This window comes from Neoarius graeffei, chromosome 25 (assembly GCF_027579695.1).
Source record: "Neoarius graeffei isolate fNeoGra1 chromosome 25, fNeoGra1.pri, whole genome shotgun sequence".
NCBI lineage: Eukaryota > Metazoa > Chordata > Actinopteri > Siluriformes > Ariidae > Neoarius > Neoarius graeffei.
In genome coordinates this window covers 6074606-6097919 of record NC_083593.1, presented here as the reverse complement: position 1 = coordinate 6097919, position 23314 = coordinate 6074606, and the positions used below count along the sequence as shown (strand labels likewise).

General features: G+C 42.5%; 1 protein-coding gene across 4 annotated transcripts in view; it reads left to right on the top strand.

Annotated features, from left to right (window-relative positions):
- The window catches only part of nf1b (neurofibromin 1b), a 153482-nt gene that overhangs the window by 17816 nt on the left and 112352 nt on the right, over window positions 1-23314 (top strand). For 3 of the 4 annotated variants that reach the window (XM_060908982.1, XM_060908981.1, XM_060908983.1), the window contains exons 14-24: window positions 1562-1675; window positions 4235-4314; window positions 4646-4769; window positions 5027-5273; window positions 5389-5462; window positions 16245-16328; window positions 16447-16788; window positions 17051-17190; window positions 17276-17398; window positions 17494-17577; window positions 18030-18146. In XM_060908982.1, the coding sequence (XP_060764965.1) occupies window positions 1562-1675; window positions 4235-4314; window positions 4646-4769; window positions 5027-5273; window positions 5389-5462; window positions 16245-16328; window positions 16447-16788; window positions 17051-17190; window positions 17276-17398; window positions 17494-17577; window positions 18030-18146 (1529 nt within the window). Of the gene's footprint in view, window positions 1-1561; window positions 1676-4234; window positions 4315-4645; window positions 4770-4981; window positions 5274-5388; window positions 5463-16244; window positions 16329-16446; window positions 16789-17050; window positions 17191-17275; window positions 17399-17493; window positions 17578-18029; window positions 18147-23314 lie in introns of those variants that run through there. The other variant, XM_060908984.1, reaches the window with a different exon arrangement.

The following is a 23314-nucleotide window of genomic DNA, read 5'->3' as shown; positions in this document are numbered from 1 at the left end:
CTGGTATTGCGCAAGGTAAAAAAAATTGCACAAAATGCAGAATGTTACAGATATTTGACCAAAGTTTAATACAAAATAGGAGAATTACATTGATCTCGCTCCTGAATGTACCCGTGATATGCACTTTAAGGATTTTATACCAATATTTAAATTCACTTATAAAGAAGTCTAAGGGTGGCTGAATGTTCTCATTAAACATTGATTCCAGATGCATTATTATTGTTTTTGTGTGCTTTAATATATTTAATGAAATAAGCTCTATCATTTATCCTTTAGAGACGGGGCTACTTTTCAGAGGATGTTGCATGGATACTTAAACTTGGGGGGGCAAAAAAACCACAGCTACTTTTTTTTAGTTGTTGGAAATTGTTGTTGAAACTCCATAAGGATGGATTTGGCCAAATTCTCGCATTGTAAAGTATTCTAAGACAATTTATTTTTCTTTAAGGTATTTTTTTATTTTGTCATAGCAACCATCCTTCCTGGAGGAATGATTAAAGGGTCCAGCACCAAAGGGTTAAATGTAACTATACATGGATAAAAAGTATGACGTGTCATGGTTCATTTAAAAAAATGATAATCGTTGGCATTTTGCTGTGGGACAAGAGAATTCGAACACTTTGGGATGTTGAGATCACCCTGTTGATCATTTTCTCATTACAACACACCCCATCGTGATATTTTTATTTTTTTTTTAATTCCTTACCTGTATTATTAATTCCAGACATTAGCTGTGAATGCATTAGGATGCGAGAATTTGGCCAAATCTGTTCTTATGGAGTTTCAACAATTTATTTCCAACAACTACAAGAAGTAGTCATGTTTTTTTTTTTTTTTGCGCCCCCCCCAAGTTTAAGTATCCATGCACCATCCTCTGAAAAGTAGCCCCGTCTCTAAAAGGATAAATTACAGAGCCTATTTCATTAAATATAAGAAGGTGCGGGCGGCACAGTGGTGTAGTGGTTAGCGCTGTCGCCTCACAGCAAGAAGGTCCTGGGTTCGAGCCCCGTGGCCGGCGAGGGCCTTTCTGTGCGGAGTTTGCATGTTCTCCCCGTGTCCGTGTGGGTTTCCTCCGGGTGCTCCGGTTTCCCCCACAGTCCAAAGACATGCAGGTTAGGTTAACTGGTGACTCTAAATTGAGCGTAGGTGTGAATGTGAGTGTGAATGGTTGTCTGTGTCTATGTGTCAGCCCTGTGATGACCTGGCGACTTGTCCAGGGTGTACCCCGCCTTTCACCTGTAGTCAGCTGGGATGGGCTCCAGCTCGCCTGCGACCCTGTAGAAGGATAAAGCGGCTACAGATAATGAGATGAGATAAGAAAGTGCACAAAACCAACAATAATGTGTCTGGAATTAATGTTTAATGAGAACATTCAGCGACCCTTAGACTTCTTTATAAGTGAATTTAAATGCTGGTACAGGAAAATAAATGACTTCCTGTGGAAATCACACTTCAAGATCATGAAGATCTCTGACCTTTTTTACAGTATGTGTTAGCAGTGTTAGTGTTTATTCCTTCAGGTCCTTACCCGTGTGTTTATCTGTGTGCATGTGTGCGTCAGAATCCAGGGAAACAGGGTCAGGAGATCCAGAGCAGCACAGCCGAGCTCATCAAAGGGCTGATGCAGCTGGTGCCCCTCGCCAACCTGGGGGAAATTTCCCAAGAGGCCATGGAGGTGAGCCGCATGCCGGTCACGCTGTGTTGAAGTACACGTTGCCTGAAATAGCTGATCTAGTGAATCACAACACCATGTCACATGATGCTTATCTCTGTTTCTCTGGGTTTTTTTTTTAAATTATATTTGTATATGTTAATACTTAATTTATCTAGAAGTTTTCTCTATTTTCTATTCTCTGTTTATTCTGTAAAGATGCTGCTGGAATTTTAATTTCCCTGAGGGAACCCTCCCAAAGGGATCAATAAAGTTTAATGTAATCTAAAAGCATGTTAAAACATGATGGGTTCAATTACTTAACGTCTACAAAACGCTGAAAAGACAGTAATGGAGAACATTTTACACTTTGGTTGCAAAATATAAACGTCGAACGAGAAAGTTTGTAATTGGTATAAAAACACTGACGATTCTCACAATCTCAGGAAAGTGCATCCTGACGTATCGGTTATCACGATATTGATACTAATATTGTCATATTGCCCAGCTCTCAAGTTATAATTTAGTTTTTGTTCTGTTAGCAGGCTTGTAGGACTCTAGTCCAACTCGTGCCCTGATTTTAAGGACTCGTGACTTGACTTGGACTTGAGCACTGATGACTCGGACTTGGACTCGTAAACCGAAAACAAGGACTCTGATTTTTTTTTTTCTTTATTTTTTTGTAACATGCCATAATAATTTGGCATAAGATATTTATATCTACATAAATTTTGATACTAATTTTGTGCAAGAGTGTCACACCTGCATGCCTTGGCGTGTGCATCAAACAGACTCTCGGGTGCGCTCCGGACAGTGCGTGCGCCAAGCGGACTCTTGTGCGCGCATCGTAAACGACTCGCACCTGCACGGGATTAAGGCGCAATCGGCACGCCGATATAAAAACTGTGAAAAAACACTTCCTTTGCGAAGTATTGAGTTGCGTTGCTGATACGTTACTGAGCCTTATTTCCTTGTTTGGTTTCCTGATCCCTGATTTCCTGTTTCTCGTCTTTGATTCTGCCGAGTCTACGATAGCCTGTTTGTACCTCGCTCGCCTGTTTCACCGTTTCATGATTTTGCCTGCCGTTCTGGATTGTTTATCGTCTTCACTTGTATTAATAAACACACCTTCTGCACTTGCATCCGTCTCCCGACCATCTCTGACAGAATACTTCACACTCCCTGGTAAAGAGAAGCACGTTCACCTGTTCATACGGCATGTTCAGGAACAAACTAATGTTAACGGCGCTAAAACAGCCACCGTCACATGGTGCGGTCGGAGTCTTGTTCTTGGACTCGACTCGGACTTGAACACTGGGGACTCGAAACCGGACTCGGACTCGAGGTTTAGTGACTCGACTACAACACTGCCTGTTGGTGTTAATTCTTAATTAGTTGAGTCTTAATTCCGTTGTTCTTTATAGTAGCTTTTGCTTCTCTGAATGTTTACATTATGATCCTATTTATTTATGATGGAGCAGATTGTGCGTGTTCGGTGCCAATTTAGAGAAATACACTTTTCGTGTTCTGGGAAACCAATAAAACGTTATCATATTAGATTATGCAAATACTAGAGGTGTGTCTTTTATAGTTTGGAACATGTACAAGCCTCAATTCAAATAAATTCAATAGGTTAAAAAACAAACAAACTTGTTAATTCTGACATTACAGCTTCCTCTATTTTATACCATGGTCTGCTTAATTTGGCAGTGGGAAGTCGAAACTTGGAATTATGTCGTTTTCAACCTGCGTTTGAGCAACAAAGCAAGGGGGGAAAAAAGCAGATATGTTCATGTTTGTAACAAAACAGTCTAACCAGCTGACATTAGTGATGAATGGTGTATCTTTATCTCCCTGAAACTGCCTAGTCAGTGATATATAGATTTAACACATGGATATGTTTGTATATTAATCTCATCTCATCTCATTATCTGTAGCCACTTTATCCTGTTCTACAGGGTCGCAAGCAAGCTGGAGCCTATCCCAGCTGACTACGGGCGAAAGGCGGGGTACACCCTGGACAAGTCGCCAGGTCATCACAGGGCCGACACATAGACACAGACAACCATTCACACTCACATTCACACCTATGCTCAATTTAGAGTCACCAGTTAACCTAACCTGCATGTCTTTGGACTGTGGGGGAAACCGGAGCACCCAGAGGAAACCCACGTGGACACGGGGAGAACATGCAAACTCCACACAGAAAGGCCCTCGCCGGCCCCGGGGCTCGAACCCGGACCTTCTTGCTGTTAGGCGACAGTGCTAACCACTACACCACCGTGCCGCCCTTGTATATTAATATAAGCTAAAAAAAAAAGAGTAGTGTGTGTGTGTGTGTGTACTGTGTAACTCATTTAAAGGTACTGTTGTTGATGTGAGCAGCCATGTTGATTTGATATGTGCTGAACTCAGGTCTGAGGAAACATTCCAGACTTTCACAGTAGGAACATGCCAAAGTTTGCGTTACGAGATTTATTTGAACGCAGCATTAACATAAGCTATTTTATTACAATGAATTCGACTTGGTTTGGTTCCATAAGTGCACTCCTGTGATAAATCTGATCTCCTCTTGTTGTGAAGGCTTTGCTGGTCCTGCATCAGCCAGAAATCATCGAGCTGTGGAATCCTGATGCTCCCATGGAGACCTTCTGGGATATCAGGTACGGCTTAGAGGAATTTACATCTGTATGTTAGATTACATGTAGGTCAGTTTGTAGAAGAGAGGTGCATTTCGTTACAGGTTGTCTTTGATGTTAAAAGGTTCAAGGTTCTCCATCGTATCCCATCATGAACAATTTTCAGTTCCTTAAAGGCCAAGAATCTTGAACTATTTTTGTTTGTTGCTACAATCAACCGAATTTATTCAAAAACATTTCATCACGTGGTTCCTCTTGGACTGTTGACCCTTGTGCAAACCCACATCTTGCTTCTTGACCCTGATCTTCTGAACCTGTGATTTCACCGAGCATGATTTGTTTGTTCTGATATTAGCTCGCAGGTTCTTTACTTCATCTGCTCGAAGCTCATCGGCCACCAGCAGATCAACAGCACCGAGATTCTCAAGTGGCTCCGAGAGATCCTCATCTGCAGGAACAAGTTTCTCCTCCAGAACAAAGTAAGCCACCTAATGATTTTCCTTCCATTTTACATCTTAAGCCTCTTTCTAATCTGTAATCTTTTTCACTCAGACACATGGCAAAACATTTGATTTCTCGGCTGCTTGGCTTTCATAGGCTGCAGCTTCGAGGCCAAAATGGTGATACCTGAAACTCAGAGCTTGGATGCTAATGTAGATGTGTTCTGCACTTGGTTTTCTGGCTCTTTCAGGCTCATTCAATCTCTGTTCCTGGAAATCTCTTTTGACAAATACAGGAGCGTGCTGCAACAGGCAGCAGCATTCCCATGTGCAGGCAGTCCCAGGCTAAGCTAGAGGTGTGTCTCTACATGTTCCTGTGGAGCCCAGACATGGAGGCCGTGCTGGTGGCCATGTCCTGCTTCAGGCACCTGTGCGAGGAAGCCGACATCCGCTGTGGTGTGGACGAGGTGCCCGTGCAGACCATCCTGCCCAACTACAACACCTTCGTGGAGTTTGCTTCCATCAGCAACATGCTGGCTACAGGTTCGGGTTTTTAAGACACACACAAAAAAAAAAAGTACGAAAGTGAAAAATCTATTGCAAGAAAGCTACCAGAAGAGGGCAGCAATATCTTTGTGTGTGTGTGTGGTCCTTCCAGGCCGCTCAGCCTTACAGAAGAGAGTGATGGCTTTGCTCAGGAGGATTGAGCATCCCACACCTGGCAACACTGAGGTCAGGGAAATGAGTTCACTTTATTACAGCTTACTGAGAATTTGTGTTATTGGCTTTTACCAAGTACAACCCCGATTCCAAAAAAGTTGGGACAAAGTACAAATTGTAAATAAAAACGGAATGCAATGATGTGGAAGTTTCAAAATTCCATATTTTATTCAGAATAGAACATAGATGACGTATCAAATGTTTAAACTGAGAAAATGTATCATTTAAAGAGAAAAATGAGGTGATTTTAAATTTCATGACAACAACACATCTCAAAGTTGGGACAAGGCCATGTTTCCCACTGTGAGACATCCCCTTTTCTCTTTACAACAGTCTGTGAACGTCTGGGGACTGAGGAGACAAGTTGCTCAAGTTTAGGGATAGGAATGTTAACCCATTCTTGTCTAATGTAGGATTCTAGTTGCTCAACTGTCTTAGGTCTTTTTTGTCGTATCTTCCGTTTTATGATGCGCCAAATGTTTTCTATGGGTGAAAGATCTGGACTGCAGGCTAGAGGTCTGTGCGGGACAGAATTTTCAGTCCCGCGCCTGCCCACTCCCGCATTGTGCAGTCCCGCTCGCTCCCGCAAAGAATTATGATTTTCAGTCCCGCTCCTGCCCGCGCCTGCCATATTTTGTCCCGCTCCCGCCCGCAAATCCCGCATGATGCAGACGTTCGCGTTATTTCTCACGAAAGTTCTTGTCATTGGCTTGGGGAATTAAACATGCTGAGCTTAGCTGAGCTCTCCACTGACCGATCCTTCATTTATTGTAAGTTTATTGTTTAGACTCTGACATTCTGCTGACACATTCCAAGTTGCGCGCTGCATGCGCTCATGATTGACAGCTCTCGCTTTGATTGACAGCTCTCGCTTTGCGCACTCGCACTCCCACTTCCGAGTCTGTGGCGTTATGATTCCAACCGCGATTTCATTCTCCTCTCATATGAAGTGCTGTGCAACCACAACCAGCTCCTCAGATTATACACTGTCTATTTCTAGCTTTAAATTGAACAATCTGTGCGATACAGTCCTTTTTAATACTAGTTAATACTTTTTTTAATACTTAGGACTAATACTCGACTTTTTAACGGTAAATGTACCTCTTTTTAAAGCAGCACTTACTTCTGAAGCACTGTGAGTTTCACTAGAGGAGCTCTGCTCTTCTGCCATGATCGGAGATCTCAAACACGGAAGAGCGGAAAGGAATCGGAAACGTACGCGAGATTAGACCACATCCGCAAATTTAGGCATCTTAAAATGTTTTTATTAATGCCAAATAAAATATCCAGCACAAATTATATACGATGGACATTAAATTAATAATTTATAAATTTTATTTTAAACACGTTTTTAGTTAGCGGGACTGCAGCTTATCACCTCTCCCGCCCGCGCCCGCATTGTGCACTCCCCCTCCCACCCGCGCCCGCAGTGAGCTTTCAAAATTTGTCCTGCGCCGCACTGCTTTGCGTCGGGTCCCGCGGGAGTGCAGGGCTCTACTGCAGGCTGGCCAGTTCAGTACCCGGACCCTTCTTCTACGCAGCCATGATGCTGTAACTGATGCAGTATGTGGTTTGGCATTGTCATGTTGGAAAATGCAAGGTCTTCCCTGAAAGAGACGTCGTCTGGATGGGAGCATATGTTGCTCTAGAACCTGGATATACCTTTCAGCATTGATGGTGTCTTTCCAGATGTGTAAGCTGCCCATGCCACACGCACTAATGCAACCCCATACCATCAGAGATGCAGGCTTCTGAACTGAGCGCTGATAACAACTTGGGTCGTCCTTCTCCTCTTTAGTCCGAATGACACGGCGTCCCTGATTTCCATAAAGAACTTCAAATTTTGATTCGTCTGACCACAGAACAGTTTTCCACTTTGCCACAGTCCATTTTAAATGAGCCTTGGCCCAGAGAAGACGTCTGCGCTTCTGGATCGTGTTTAGATACGGCTTCTTCTTTGAACTATAGAGTTTTAGCTGGCAACGGCGGATGGCACGGTGAATTGTGTTCACAGATAATGTTCTCTGGAAATATTCCTGAGCCCATTTTGTGATTTCCAATACAGAAGCATGCCTGTATGTGATGCAGTGCCGTCTAAGGGCCCAAAGATCACGGGCACCCAGTATGGTTTTCCGGCCTTGACCCTTACGCACAGAGATTCTTCCAGATTCTCTGAATCTTTTGATGATATTATGCACTGTAGATGATGATATGTTCAAACTCTTTGCAATTTTACACTGTCAAACTCCTTTCTGATATTGCTCCACTATTTGTCGGCGCAGAATTAGGGGGATTGGTGATCCTCTTCCCACCTTTACTTCTGAGAGCCGCTGCCACTCCAAGATGCTCTTTTTATACCCAGTCATGTTAATGACCTATTGCCAATTGACCTAATGAGTTGCAATTTGGTCCTCCAGCTGTTCCTTTTTTGTACCTTTAACTTTTCCAGCCTCTTATTGCCCCTGTCCCAACTTTTTTGAGATGTGTTGCTGTCATGAAATTTCAAATGAGCCAATATTTGGCATGAAATTTCAAAATGTCTCACTTTCGACATTTGATATGTTGTCTATGTTCTGTTGTGAATACAATATCAGTTTTTGAGATTTGTAAATTATTGCATTCCGTTTTTATTTACAATTTGTACTTTGTCCCAACTTTTTTGGAATCGGGGTTGTAATACAACTTATTACAAGTGACACCGGTTATTATTTTTCTGTTGGCTGAATCTTGGGCAGGTTTTTTTTTTTTTTAAATCGCAAACCATTAATTATCCCTTTTTGTAAACACACACAGTCATCACAGAAAGCAGAAATTCGAAGCTGAAGTCACATGGAGGCGACCTTGAGGCTGCCACTAGGCTACACACAAGCTTTTTATTTATTTATTTATTCAGATATAGCAAATAACGGTGATACACTCACATGAAAACCAAAGTCATTATACTCATTATCACTGCATAAATTATATTAATTTTTGCTTTTAAAATTGAAGTTAAAATAGTGTCAAAATTTGACACTGCTAAAGTAAATCTAAATTCTTTACAATTTAAAAATCTTTTGGTATTTCTAGAGAACTGTAAATCGAATTGTACTCCAGCAGTACAAAAAAGAAAAATGTGAAAATGGAGGGGGGGGGACCACAATGTACATTTTCTGCCGATGACAAAATGAAAATATTTTATTTATAGTGAATAGAGGACTAAAATAAACTAAATAAAATGGTAACTTTTTATTCTATCCATATTCACTGGATATAAGCAATCGCATGCTCTGATTGGCTACTCTGCTACTAGGCTATCGACTCGTATACCGTGAGAAGAGAAAAACAAAATGGCGGAGTGTGTTGCTGAACCAACCAAGGATTAAATAAAAACTCTACTCAAAAACACCCCCCCCAAAAAAAAAAAAGAAAGAAACCCAGAATAAAAGTATTTGATGGTAAGAACATTTTTTTTTCCAAGAATTATTACAGCAGTCTTCACAAATTGCTCCTGTCATTTTATCAGTTTGTTTACATTGAGTGGAAATGATTTTGTCAGATGTTTTGTATAAAGTTTTTATCATATTTTCAAAAAATAACAACAAAAATGGTCCGTTTCTCAAAATCCAGTGACTTTGGATCAAATAAAACCGTTATTCCACTCAATCTCATCATACATGGCTTATAGCTACTATCGGTTCATGTACGACTCGATTTCGTGGAATTACTGTTAATTATAAAAGTAATTTTTCATAGATTTCATATGTGAATACATAGTTGTTCTTTTTAAACTTGCACAATCAAAATACTTTTTTTTTAATTACAATATTTTCCGTTTATTCCTCGCCTGTTTCGAGACAAAGTAAAAATAACTCCAAACCTATTCCACACTGCTACTGTTTGTTTAAAATATAAAACGTAAAGATTATTGTGAAATACAAATTATAATTATAGTCTTAATTATATAATTATCTTAATTGTTTTCTTTACTAACAAGGTGAGTCCTTTAGACCTTTTTAGACATTTTTGACCGCTTGCTTTGTATTCACTTTTTTTGAATGCTGGTGTAATGTTTCACGTAACCACTTTAACCACAAACATCCGAGTTGAGACCTGTGGACCAGACACAACCTGCTGCCTTGTTTCACTCAGTCTGTGCAAACTTTGAACATAATAAAAAAAAATTAAGTTAAAGTTGGATGGAAATGTCCAGTCTCAGAAATCCTGAGAGAGAGAGAGAGAGAGAGAGAGAGAGACGGTCCCAGTGGAGGTGATTTACAAGGCCATCACTAGGCTACACTGTTGCTCAGAAAACGCAAACGATGATGTTCTTTCCACTCATCAAAGCCAAGACTTGTTGACCAAACAGCCTGCTGCCTCATTTCATATTAAAACAGCCCATAGTGCATGACTAGGACTAGTAGCAGGACTAGTAGTGGACTAGTTGACTAGTCGTCTTTTCCATAGTAAAAGCAGAAAACGAGGAGCGCAGTACACTTCGTACAAAGTGGGAGGAAAGCAGTCGTCTTTCCCAGCAGTCTTCCACACTGTCTCGGGGACTGGAGAACAACTTTATCTAGTGTGATCTATTACATTTAGACTGTGTTTCTTTTCGATCTATTGTCTGTGCAACATCTAAAATAAATTATATATAAAATATAGTACTGTGAGAGGTTGTTGGGCATTTTTTGTCTTGTATAGAGATGTATGTATAGCTCCAAAGTTTTTGGCACCCTTGGTAAAAGCGAGTAGAAAATCTTATATGAAAAAAATGTCTTTGTAGATGGTTATCCCCTGCTGGCCGAAAGGCCTGAAGGGGGATTATGTCGTGGCAATTTCCGTCCGTCCATCCATCCCGGGAAGGGTGCTCACCTTCTGAAATCAACTCCTCTCAGGATTTTTGGAGGAATTTCACGAAACTTGGCAGGATTCTTTGTTACATGTTGCTAATACGCATATTCTAATTTTGTTCAGTTGGGTCACATTTTACCAGAGTTACAGCCCTTGATTAACAAAATTATAATTTGACAACTTTGAGTTTTTTTTTTCTTCTGAAATCAAATCCTCTCACTATTTTTGGAGGAATTTCACGAAACTTGGCAGAATTCTTTGTTATATGTTGGTAATACGCATATTTTAATTTCGTTCAGTTCAGTCACATTTTACCAGAGTTGTGGCTTTTGATTAGCAGCTTTATACTTTCACAATTTCATGAAGGTGTGCTTGCCTTCTGACATCAACTCCTCTCACAATTTTTGGACAAATTTCTCGAAGCTTGGCGAAAGGCCTTGCTATATGACGGTAATACGCAGATTGAGGTTTAATTTCGTATGTGAAAATTTTCCCAGAGTTTTGCCCCTTGATTAAATAACTTGTACTTTGACAATTTCGTGAGGGTGTACGTTCTTCTGAAATCAACTCCTCTCACAATTTGTGGAGGAATTTCACCAAACTTGGCAGAAGGCTTTTGTTATATGACAGTTATACACATATTGAAATTTCGTTTAATTTGGGCAAATTTTCCCAGTTATATGCCCTTGATTATTAACAAACTTTGGCAGTTTCATCAAGGTGTGCTTGCTTTCTGAAATCAACTTCCCTCACAGTTTTTGGAGGAATTTTGTGTAATTTGGTAAAGTTTTTATCCCCCGCTGGCCGAAATGCCCGAAGGGGGATTATGTCGTGGCGATGTCTGTCCGTCCCTGGAAGGGTACTCACCTTCTGAAATCAACTCCTCTCACAATTTTTGGAGGAATTTCACAAAACCTCGCAGGATTCTTTTTGATATGTCGGTAATATACATTTTGCAATTTCATTCAGTTCAGTCGCATTTTACCAGAGTTATGGCATAGTTTCCAGCAGGAACTATTGTGCTCTTGGAACACTTTTTCATATTGCTATATAATGTATGAAAGTCAACACACTTTTTTTCACTTCTCTTTCTTCTGAGTATTCTGTTGTCTTCCCCATGCTGATCACTGAGTAAAGAAAGCTGGCCAAATGTTTGTAGAATTTGTGTGAAGTTGACTGTGATTGAATCAAAATGTAATTTAATGGGCAAGCGGAAAATTTGACATAAAAACACTGAGTATTGGGGTGAATATTTTTGCAGATTATACAAAAACGTTTTAAATTTGTAAAAGTTTTTGTAAACTGGACTGATTTCACCCAACTTCTGTATTATATGCACACAAACCACACATACAAGGTGTATATACTGTACATCCTTGAACTCTGTGTATTTTTGGTTATTTATGCAAATTTTTGTGGTCCGTTTCCAAAAATGAGTGACTTCCCCCTGGACTAAAACTTTAAAAAAATGCAGGAATGTTGGCCTCATCTTTCACCGTGTGTGACATGTTACTGTACTTTTGCCGTATGCTAAAAAGTCAAACCTATCATTTAGTTTGCACCTCCCCCTTTACATAATGGCCACATTATATTAGGGAAACCCCTCCTAGAACTGCCACCTTATTGTGGTGGAGGGGTTTGTGTGCTTGAATGATCCTAGGAGCTATGTTTTCGGGGGCATTACGCCCCTGTTAGGGTCTCCCAAGGCAGACAGGTGCCTTGCCTTGGACAAGGACTGTGATGTCGCCCGGTATGGCGCAGCTGGGGCCCCACCCAGGAGCCAGGCCTGGGGTTGGGGCTCGTATGCGAGTGCTTTGTGGCCAGGCCTTTGCCCACAGGGCCCGGCCAGGCTCAGCCCGAAGCGGTGACGTGGGCCCGACCTCCTGTGGGTTCACCACCCACAGAGGTAGCCGTAGGGGGCCAGTGCAGTGTGGATTGGGTGGCAGTCGAAGGCAGGGGCCTCGATGACCTGATCCCTGAACACAGCGGCTAGCTGTTGGGACATAGAATGTCACTTCGCTGGGGGGAAAGAGCCTGAGCTTGTGCGGGAGGTTGAGAGGTACCGGCTAGAGATAGTCGGGCTCACCTTCACGCACAGCTTGGGCTCCGGAACCCAGCTCCTCGAGAGGGGCTGGAGTCGCCCATGGTGAGCGGCGGCAGGCTGGTGTGGGCTTGCTTATAGCTCCCCAGCTCAGCTGCCATGTGTTGGAGTTTACCCCAGTGAACGAGAGGGTTGCCTCTCTGCGCATTCGGCTCGGGGAGAGGGCTCTTGCTGTTGTTTGTGCCTACGGGCCGAATGGCAGTCTAGAGTATCCGGCCTTCTTGGAGTCCCTGGGAGAGGTACTGAGAGGTGCTCAGACTGGGGACTCCATTGTTCTACTGGGGGGACTTCAACGCTCACGTGGGCGACGACAGTGACACCTGGAGGGGTGTGATTGGGAGGAACGGCCTCCCCGATCTGAACCCGAGTGGTGTTTTGTTATTGGACTTCTGTGCTAGTCACGGTTTGTCCATAACGAATGCCATGTTCGAGCATAGGGGTGTCCATAAGTGCACGTGGCACCAGGACACCTTAGGTCGGAGGTCAATGATCGACTTTGTTGTTTCATCTGATCTCCGGCCCTATGTCTTGGACACTCGGGTGAAGAGAGGGGCTGAGCTGTCAACTGATCGCCACCTGGTGGTGAGTTGGATCCGCTGGCGGAGGAGGAAGCCGGACAGACCTGGCAGGCCCAAACGTATGGTGAGGGTCTGCTGGGAACATCTGGCTGAGCACTCTGTCGGGGAGGTCTTTAACTCCCACCTCCGGGAGAGCTTCTCCCAGCTTCTGAGGGAGGTGGGGGACATTTGAGTCTGAGTGGACCATGTTCTCTACCTCCATTGTAGACGCGGCTGTTCGGAGCTGTGGCCGCAAGGTCTCCGGTGCCTGTCGTGGTGGCAGTCCCCGAACCCGGTGGTGGACACCGGAAGTAAGGGATGCCGTCAAGCTGAAGAAGGAGTCCTATCGGGCCATGTTGGCTTCTGGGACTCCTGAGGCAGCTGATGGGTATCGGCAAGCCAGGTGTGCTGCAGCTCGGGCAGTTGCGGAGGCAAAAACTCAGAACTGGGAGGAGTTCGGTGAGGCCATGGAGGAGGACTATTGGTCGGCCTCGAAGAAATTCTGGCAAACCGTCCGGCGCCTCAGGAGGGGGAAGCAGTACTCTGCCAGCACTGTTTACAGTGTGGGTGGGGAGCTGTTGACCTCGACTGGGGACATTGTCGGGCGGTGGAAGGAATACTTCGAGGATCTCCTCAATCCCACAGTCACGTCTTCCATTGAGGAAGCGGAGGCTGATGACTCAGAGGTGGACTCGTCCATTATCCAAGCCGAAGTCCCTGAGGTGGTTTGCAAGCTCCTCGGTGGCAAGGCACCGGGGGTGGATGAGCTCCGCCCTGAGTATCTCAAGTCTCTGGATGTTGTGGGGCTGTCTTGGTTGACACGCCTCTGCAACATCGCATGGCGGTCGGGGACAGTGCCTCTGGAGTGGCAGACTGGGGTGGTGGTCCCTTTTTTTTAAGAAAGGGGACTGGAGAGTGTGCTTCAATTATAGGGGAATCACACTTCTCAGCCTCCCCGGGAAGGTTTACTCCAGGGTACTGGAGAGGAGAATTCGGCCAATAGTCGAACCTCGGATCCAGGAGGAACAATGCGGTTTTCGTCCTGGTCGCGGAACACTGGACCAGCTCTATACCCTTCGTAGGGTGCTCGAGGGTTCATGGGAGTTTGCCCAACCAGTCCACATGTGCTTTGTGGATCTGGAGAAGGCATTCGACCGTGTCCCTTGTGGTATTCTGTGGGGGGTGCTTCGGGAGTATGGGGTTTGGGGCTCTTTGCTAAGGGCTGTCCGGTCCCTGTACGAATGGAGCAGGAGTCTGGTTCGCATTGCCGGCAGTAAGTCAGACCTGTTCCCAGTGCATGTTGGACTCCGGCAGGGCTGCCCTTTGTCACCGGTTCTGTTCATGATTTTTATGGACAAAATTTCTAGGCGCAGCCAGGGACCGGAAGGAATCCTGTTTGGGAACCACAGGATTTCATCTCTGCTTTTTGTGGATGATTATGTCCTGTTGGCTTCTTCAAACCAGGACCTTCAGCATGCACTGGGGCAGTTTGCAGCCGAGTGTGAAGCGGCTGGGATGAGAATCAGCACTTCCAAGTCCGAGGCCATGGTTCTCGACCGGAAAAGGGTGGCTTGCCCTCTCCAGGTTGGTGGAGAAGTCCTGCCTCAAGTGGAGGAGTTTAAGTATCTCGGGATCTTGTTCACGAGTGAGGGAAGGATAGAGCGTGAGATCGACAGGCAGGTTGGTGCGGCCTCCGCAGTGATGTGGTCGCTTTACCGGTCCGTTGTGGTGAAGAAGGAGCTGAGCCAAAAGGCGAAGCTCTCGATTTACCGGTCGATCTACGTTCCGACTCACCTATGGTCATGAGCTTTGGGTAATGACCGAAAGAACAAGATCACGGATACAAGCGGCCGAAATTAGTTTCCTTCGCAGGGTGGCTGGGTGCTCCCTTAGGGTGAGAAGCACAGTCATTCGGGAGGAGCTCGGAGTAGAGCCGCTGCTCCTCCACATCGAGAGGAATCAGCTGAGGTGGCTCGGGCATCTCTTTCGGATGCCTCCTGGACGCCTCCCTGGGGAGGTGTTCCAGGCATGTCCCCCTGGGAGGAGGCCCCGGGGAAGACCCAGGACATGCTGGAGGGACCATGTCTCTTGGCTGGCCTGGGAACGCCTCGGTGTTCTTCCCGAGGAGCTGGCCGAGGTGCCTGGGGAAAGGGAAGTTTGGACTTCCATGCTCAGACTGCTGCCTCCACGACCCGGCCCCGGATAAGCGGATGAAGATGAGACGAGACACTGGGGAAAAATAAACTTCAGAAACTGTACATCCTTGTTCAGAAAAGTCTTTCAAGCATTCAAAGGTTCTGGTGCCTCGCTGGAATCTTGCTGCACTCATTTATGCAAATTTTATGTACATTTTCTTCTACTCTTTTGAAATGTTTGCACAGAATAAGCAAAGGTTGCAAAAGACTTTCTTGTTGCCAGCCATTAGAAATGAGGCTGTCCGGATGTGTAAATAAAGTATGTCTGAATGAGCATTTTATTTATATTTAGCTAGCCCACATCTGAGATCTGTCTATTGCTGAAGTTGCCGACTGTGTAATTGACGCAATGGGTAATTTTCCCTGAATAGTTATTCTGGCATTTACAATCCAAATGTTTTTAAGCAAAATGTACACAAAACCAATGCAGTAAAAATAAGGTTTCACATCAGCTCTATGATGTTACTTGGTAAATATGATCATGTATTAAGATAAATAATGTTTTACTAATTTATAGAATGGCCCATGTATACAGTCTGTTAATTAACAATTATTCACCTCGCCTTCGGTGAATATCAGTGAAGAATAACCGATGAAGTTGAGGTTATTATTCATCGATATTGACTAAGCCTGAGACGGAAAATCGTTTTAGTATAAATTCACAGGTGATTTATTTAAAAAAAAAAATCTAATAAAAAAAATCCTTTATTTCAGTCTTCAAAAGTGGTATGCAAATGTAATGCGCCCAGATTTGTCACTTCTCGACGCCGAGTCACATAAAATACTTTTTGTTTTGAAATCGATAAAATAAATCACAATTCCACCTTACCTTTGAATAGTTTGAGACCAAACTTTGTAGCATCTTTAGTGCTTTTAGGAACAGCATTTTCTTTCATCATTTTGTAATTCTTCCTCGCTTACAGCGACAAAGCGATTGGCCGCCATTTTGCCGAGTTGCTCAAGGTGATTATCAAGAAATAGTCTGAATTTCTTGACCAATCAACACGCAAGATTTTCTGTAATCGCCTCTGTGTTTATATTAATGCATGATAAATCCAAAGTGTTCATGAATTTATGGCATATATGCAAAATAATAATTTTGCTATTCCAGGCCTGGGAGGACACGCATGCGAAATGGGAACATGCCACCAAGTTAATCCTGAACCACCCGAAAACCAAGTTAGAAGACTGTCAGGTATGTCTGAGGTGTGCGTTTATGCAAAGTGTGAAATGGTACTGTAGAGTGGAACAAAACCACACCTGAACTCATATATATTTATTTTTATTTATTTATTTATTTTATTACCCCCAAGGAATGGATCAACATGACAGGTTTCCTGTGTGCATTGGGCGGCGTGTGTCTGCAGCAGAGGAATCCCCCAGGCCCAGCCACCTACAGCCCCCCGATGGGTCCGCTGAGCGAGCGGAAGTACTCCATGGTGTCCATGGGCTCGTGTGAGGGCAATGCCGAGACGCCGCTCAGTAAGTTCTTGGACCGGCTGCTCTCGCTCATGGTGTGCAGCCACGAAAAGGGCGTACAGATTCGCAACAGTGTCAAGGACCTGGTGGGTCTGGAGCTGAGCCCAGCTCTCTACCCCATGCTCTTCAACAAGCTCAAGAACAGCATCAGTCGCTTCTTCGAAGCACAAGGACCGGTCAGTGTTTACAGTGTTGAATTTTTATGGTAGAAAGATAAATCAAATTGGACGAACATGTGCTTATATTGATGTGGATCATTTTCGCTGATGAAGTTTAAAATCCATGAAAGAAGCTGACCTTGTGAACACGTGTTAGCAAATTAAAAAAGTATTTGGTGTAAAGAGAATTTGCATACACTACATTTGATTGATTGAGGGTTTTTTTTCCCCACCCCCCTCAGTGTGTCCATTGTGTTTTGCTGTGCTGTCTCTCTTCCAGGTGCCAATCAATGAGACAAACACACAATTTGTCGAGCAGACCATCGCCATAATGAAGAACCTGTTAGATAACCACACAGAAGGCAGCTCTGAACATCTGGGCCAGGCCAGCATTGAGACCATGATGCTCAACCTGGTTAGGTAAAACCTACGCCCGTCACATGCGTCTCCTTTACGATACAGTTCACACAGCGTGGTCAGTAGTTTGTCGGGATTGTGCTGGCAGGTACGTGCGCATCCTGGGCAACATGGTCCATGCCATCCAGATCAAAACCAAGCTGTGCCAGCTGGTGGAGGTGATGATGGAGCGCAGAGACGATCTGTCGTTCTGCCAGGAGATGAAGTTCAGGTCAGAGATCGAGTGGTCAGGTTATCTGTTCAACCACTGCTCAGACAGAACTGATCTAATACATGTGTGTGTGTGTGTGTGTGTGTGCATATTAGGAATAAAATGGTGGAGTATCTGACAGACTGGGTAATGGGAATCTCCAACCAGGCAGCTGATGATGATGTCAAGTGTCTGACGAGGTAAATTGCTATGAAAAGTTTATTATTTTCCAAAAACAGCATGTTCCCCAGGACTTTGCAATCCAATCATTACATTACCAACTTATTACACTTTTTTAACACTATTTATTGATGCAAGTTCCACAGACGTTAAACAAATGCCTTTTTCTTCAGACAACTTCACTGCATCAAATTTTTTTTAAAAGTTAGTTAGCTAATTAGTGTGACTTTTTCTACATACTATGGGGGGAAAAAACCAAAAGCAACGTCCTGAATATTTTTGTTCCAACTCCACAGTGGGTGGGTGTTTTTACTGAACGACTTATACACTCTTTTCTTTGTTATGCAAGTAGCTAGGTGTGTGACATAAATGTGTGCATGATACTGTACCACACTGTTGTGTTAGAAAGTGTATAAAAGAGAGAATATTCACAGTACTCTTGTGCTGGAGCGTATGAATTTGTGTTTGATAGGGATCTGGACCAGGCGAGTATGGAGGCTGTGGTGTCCCTGCTGGCCGGGTTACCGCTCCAACCGGAGGAAGGAGACGGCGTGGAACTCATGGAGGCCAAGTCTCAACTCTTCCTTAAGTAAGCCTGTCGTACAGCACAGTGGAACGACACGCGCTGCTTTCACACATTCATGCCTTTGTCTTAGGAGTCGTTTGTTAAAATTATATAAATTCCCTAATAACTAAATGGGATATTGTTTTGCAGAGCAGTTAGCATCCACGTGATCCAAACGGGCTTTTAATTAGTTATTAGCTATGTTCGCTACATTGGTTGGATGGTGTAGTTGTTAAGCTGCAAAGTACACAGTGATTATAAATGTTATACTGTGTATAGAGTGTCATATTGTAATATTATACTATATTCAATCCAGGGACTTGTGTAACAGTGTACAGTGTGCTTAAGTACCAACCACAGATTAATAATAATAATAATAATGGCTTTATTCAGTAAAGTCCCCTGGGTGGCTCTTCTTTTGAATATTCTGTATAAACTATCTGCAATAAAATTACAAGAAATTGAGACTGGGGAAAAATTTAAATTAAATGATGCATATATAAAAATGATCACGTTTAATAATAATAAAGGAGAAAAGATAAGGATCATCAGCTGTAAAACTTAGGAAACTGCAAAACTAGAAAAACATACTAATGAAATTGTAATGCGGTAATTGGATGACACTGCTACATTGAAAAACTTACAAAATCATAAAGCTTTGGAAATTATAATTTTGCATAGTAGTTAACACTGCATATGTAGCTTAAGATGTTATAAAACTTCAAAATTAACTTAGGAAATCATGATGATGCAATTATGTAATGTTTCTTTAAAAAGAAAATCATGAAACTGCAAGCTAAGGAAATCATGACGTGGTAATTGTATAGGTTTTTGTTTTTTCACTTGAGAGCAAGATCGATTAAAATTTGATATTTTTAAAATATTATTAGGTAAAGTATTGAAAAGTTCTGACAATGTCTTTGAAAGTTCCCTTCTCTCTGAGTCTGACCAAATTTAAAGTGGTATTTGAACGCAAAGTTCGAGATGGTATGCTAAATTCTCCGCGTTCTCACATTGGTAGCCAACCAAGCTTCAGTACTGTTTCGACAGAGTTCATATACACTTGTGTTCAAAATAATAGCAGTCCAACACAACTAACCAGATCAATCACTGTTTTTGGTGGAAATTATATTACTACACGGCAAATAATTATTAGTGAGGTCATTCATTCTGTGAAAAAACAGATGTCAATCAGGTGGCCCTAATTTAAGGATGAAGCCAGCACATGTTGTACATCCATTTCTCTCTGAAAACCTGAGAAACATGGGTCGTTCCAGGCATTGTTCAGAAGAACAGCGTGCTTTGATTAAAACGTTGATTGGAGAGGTAAAACGTATACTGTAAAGAAGTGCAGAAAATGATGGGCTGCTCGGCTAAAATGATCTCCAGTGCTTTTAAAATGGACAGCAAAGCCAGAGAGACGTGGAAGAAAACAGAAGACTACCATTCGAATGGATCGAAGAATAGCCAGAATGGCAAAGACTCAGCCAATGATCAGCTCCAGGGTGATGAAAGACAGTCTGAAGTTACCTGTGAGTACTGTGACAATTAGAAGACGCCTGTGTGAAGCTAATCTATCGGCAAGAAGCCCCCGCAAAGTCCGACTGTTTAAAAAAAAAGATGTGCTGAAGAGGATACAATTTGCCAAAGAACACATCGACTGGCCTAAAGAGAAATGGAAAAACATTTTGTGGACTGATGAAAGTAAAATTGTTCTTTTTGGGTCCAAGAGCCGCAGACAGTTTGTCAGACGACCCCCAAACACTGAATTCAAGCCACAGTACACTCTGAAGACAGTGAAGCATGGTGGTGCAAGTATCATGATATGGGGATGCTTCTCTTACTGTGGTGTTGGGCCCATTTATCGCATACCAGGGATCATGGATCAGTTTGCATATATCAAAATACTTGAAGAGGTCATGTTGCCTTATGCTGAAGAGGAAATGCCCTTGAAATGGGTGTTTCAACAAGACAACGACCCCAAACACACCAGTAAGCGAGCAGCATCAGGGTTCAAGACCAACAAAATGAAAGTTATGGAGTGGCCAGCCCAATCCCCGGACCTTAATCCGATAGAAAACTTGTGGGGTGACATCAAAAATGCTGTTTCTGAGGCAAAACCAAGAAATGCAGAGGAATTGTGGAACGTTGTCAAATCATCCTGGGCTGGAATACCTGTTCACAGGTGCCAGAAGTTCTCAGAAACCGTGGTTATACAACTAAAATATTAGTTTAGTGATTCACAGGAATACTAAATCCTTAAGATTTTTTCAGTTTATACAGTAAATATTTGGAGTTTGTAATGAAAAATGCAGACACTGCTATTTTTTTGAACAGCTCAATGTTCATTTTTCTTCATTTTCTGTAAAGTAATTAAATATTCATGCATTTTTCTTCATGTTTTGATGTAGAATATAATGTGCAGTGTTCCCAGTGCATGGAAATAAAAACTATTATAAGGATTTTGAGCTTCACTCACGTTTTTAAACACACTGCTATTATTTTGAACACAACTGTATTTTCCAGTTATGAAGCTAGTTGATGAAAATTGAATTATTTTTTCGCCTTTTTAGAAGATAGTCAGGTAAAGGATTAAAGACCTGATCACCATAGTCCATTTTTGACAAAACAAGCTGTTCATCCAGCTGCTTTCTTAAGTGAAAAGGAGTGAAGTTCTTTATCTTCTTGAGACTGGCCGGGCTGCTGTAGCAAGTACAACCCCGATTCCAAAAAAGTTGGGACAAAGTACAAATTGTAAATAAAAACAGAATGCAATAATTTACAAATCTCAAAAACTGATATTGTATTCACAATAGAACAGAGAAAACATATCAAATGTTGAAAGTGAGACATTTTGAAATTTCATGCCAAATATTGGCTCATTTGACATTTCATGACAGCAACACATCTCAAAAAAGTTGGGACAGGGGCAATAAGAGGCTGGAAAAGTTAAAGGTACAAAAAAGGAACAGCTGGAGGACCAAATTGCAACTCATTAGGTCAATTGGCAATAGGTCATTAACATGACTGGGTATAAAAAGAGCATCTTGGAGTGGCAGCGGCTCTCAGAAGTAAAGATGGGAAGAGGATCACCAATCCCCCTAATTCTGCGCCGACAAATAGTGGAGCAATATCAGAAAGGAGTTCGACAGTGTAAAACTGCAAAGAGTTTGAACATATCATCATCTACAGTGCATAATATCATCAAAAGATTCAGAGAATCTGGAAGAATCTCTGTGCGTAAGGGTCAAGGCCAGAAAACCATACTGGGTGCCCGTGATCTTCGGGCCCTTAGACGGCACTGCATCATATACAGGCATGCTTCTGTATTGGAAATCACAAAATGGGCTCAGGAATATTTCCAGAGAACATTATCTGTGAACACAATTCACCGTGCCATCTGCCATTGCCAGCTAAAACTCTATAGTTCAAAGAAGAAGCCGTATCTAAACATGATCCAGAAGCGCAGATGTCTTCTCTGGGCCAAGGCTCATTTAAAATGGACTGTGGCAAAGTGGAAAACTGTTCTGTGGTCAGACGAATCAAAATTTGAAGTTCTTTATGGAAATCAGGGACGCCGTGTCATTCGGACTGAAGAGGAGAAGGACGACCCGAGTTGTTATCAGCGCTCAGTTCAGAAGCCTGCATCTCTGATGGTATGGGGTTGCATTAGTGCGTGTGGCATGGGCAGCTTACACATCTGGAAAGACACCATCAATGCTGAAAGGTATATCCAGGTTCTAGAGCAACATATGCTCCCATCCAGACGACGTCTCTTTCAGGGAAGACCTTGCATTTTCCAACATGACAATGCCAAACCACATACTGCATCAATTACAGCATCATGGCTGCGTAGAAGAAGGGTCCGGGTACTGAACTGGCCAGCCTGCAGTCCAGATCTTTCACCCATAGAAAACATTTGGTGCATCATAAAACGGAAGATACGACAAAAAAGAACTAAGACAGTTGAGCAACTAGAATCCTACATTAGACAAGAATGGGTTAACATTCCTATCCCTAAACTTGAGCAACTTGTCTCCTCAGTCCCCAGACGTTTACAGACTGTTATAAAGAGAAAAGGGGATGTCTCACAGTGGTAAACATGGCCTTGTCCCAACTTTTTTGAGATGTGTTGTTGTCATGAAATTTAAAATCACCTAATTTTTCTCTTTAAATGATATATTTTCTCAGTTTAAATGTTTGATGTGTCATCTATGTTCTATTCTTTTTGTCATGAATTTTTTATTGAATATTGAAAAGAATGTACAGTCTCATATACGACAACATCGTATCAACCACCCCACCCCCCACCCCCCACCCAATCCCTGACCAACACATTGCCCTTGCTTAATTACATATAAGGCAGTAGTCGAATTGCAGTATTAAAAGAATGAGTATTACAGTATAATAGAGAGAAAAAAAAAATTCATAACAATAATTATGAATTAAAAAATAAAATGAAATGAAGAAAAATAATAAAGATAAATGAATGCATCTATTGGGAGAGTAACTCCTTCACCATTTCTATACCATTTAACCAGTTGTTGACAGTAGCTTCCTTAGCATGGTTAATTCTGGCAGAGGATAATTCCATGTATAAAATGTCTAGCAGAGTATATAACCAATGTTTAATTGAGAGATCATGAGGTGGGAGCCATCTCTGGACCACCAGTTTCTTGGCAGCCGTGATACCTGCTAACCATAGTTTACGTGTTTTCTCTGTGATGGGAAACCTTGAGTCATCAAGTAATAGGTGTAGGGCAGGATCCATGGGAAAATCAATGTTTGTCAGAGTAGATATTATGTCCACAACATTAGACCAGAAAGACACAACATCTGGACAGTTCCACATAGAATGCATGAAAGTCCCCACAGTATCAAATGGACAAAAAGTACAATAAGAGTGCGGGGCTAAGCCCATCAAATGTCTCTTATGTGGGGTCAGATAGGTGCGATAACAAATATTCAAGTGGATAAATTGGTGATTGGGATTTTTTGATGAGCCTGTGACATTGTCCCATATTGCTTCCCAATCCAGATCTTCCTGAGGGTTTCCTAAGTCTCTTTTCCATTCTTTATTAAGGCTGTCAGAATGTTTTGAATGTGCACACAGAAATAAGTAAAGAAATGACACTATTCTTCTTGGGGCTCTTTGTATCTTTTCCACTATAGGGTGCATTTTTAGGTTTGAA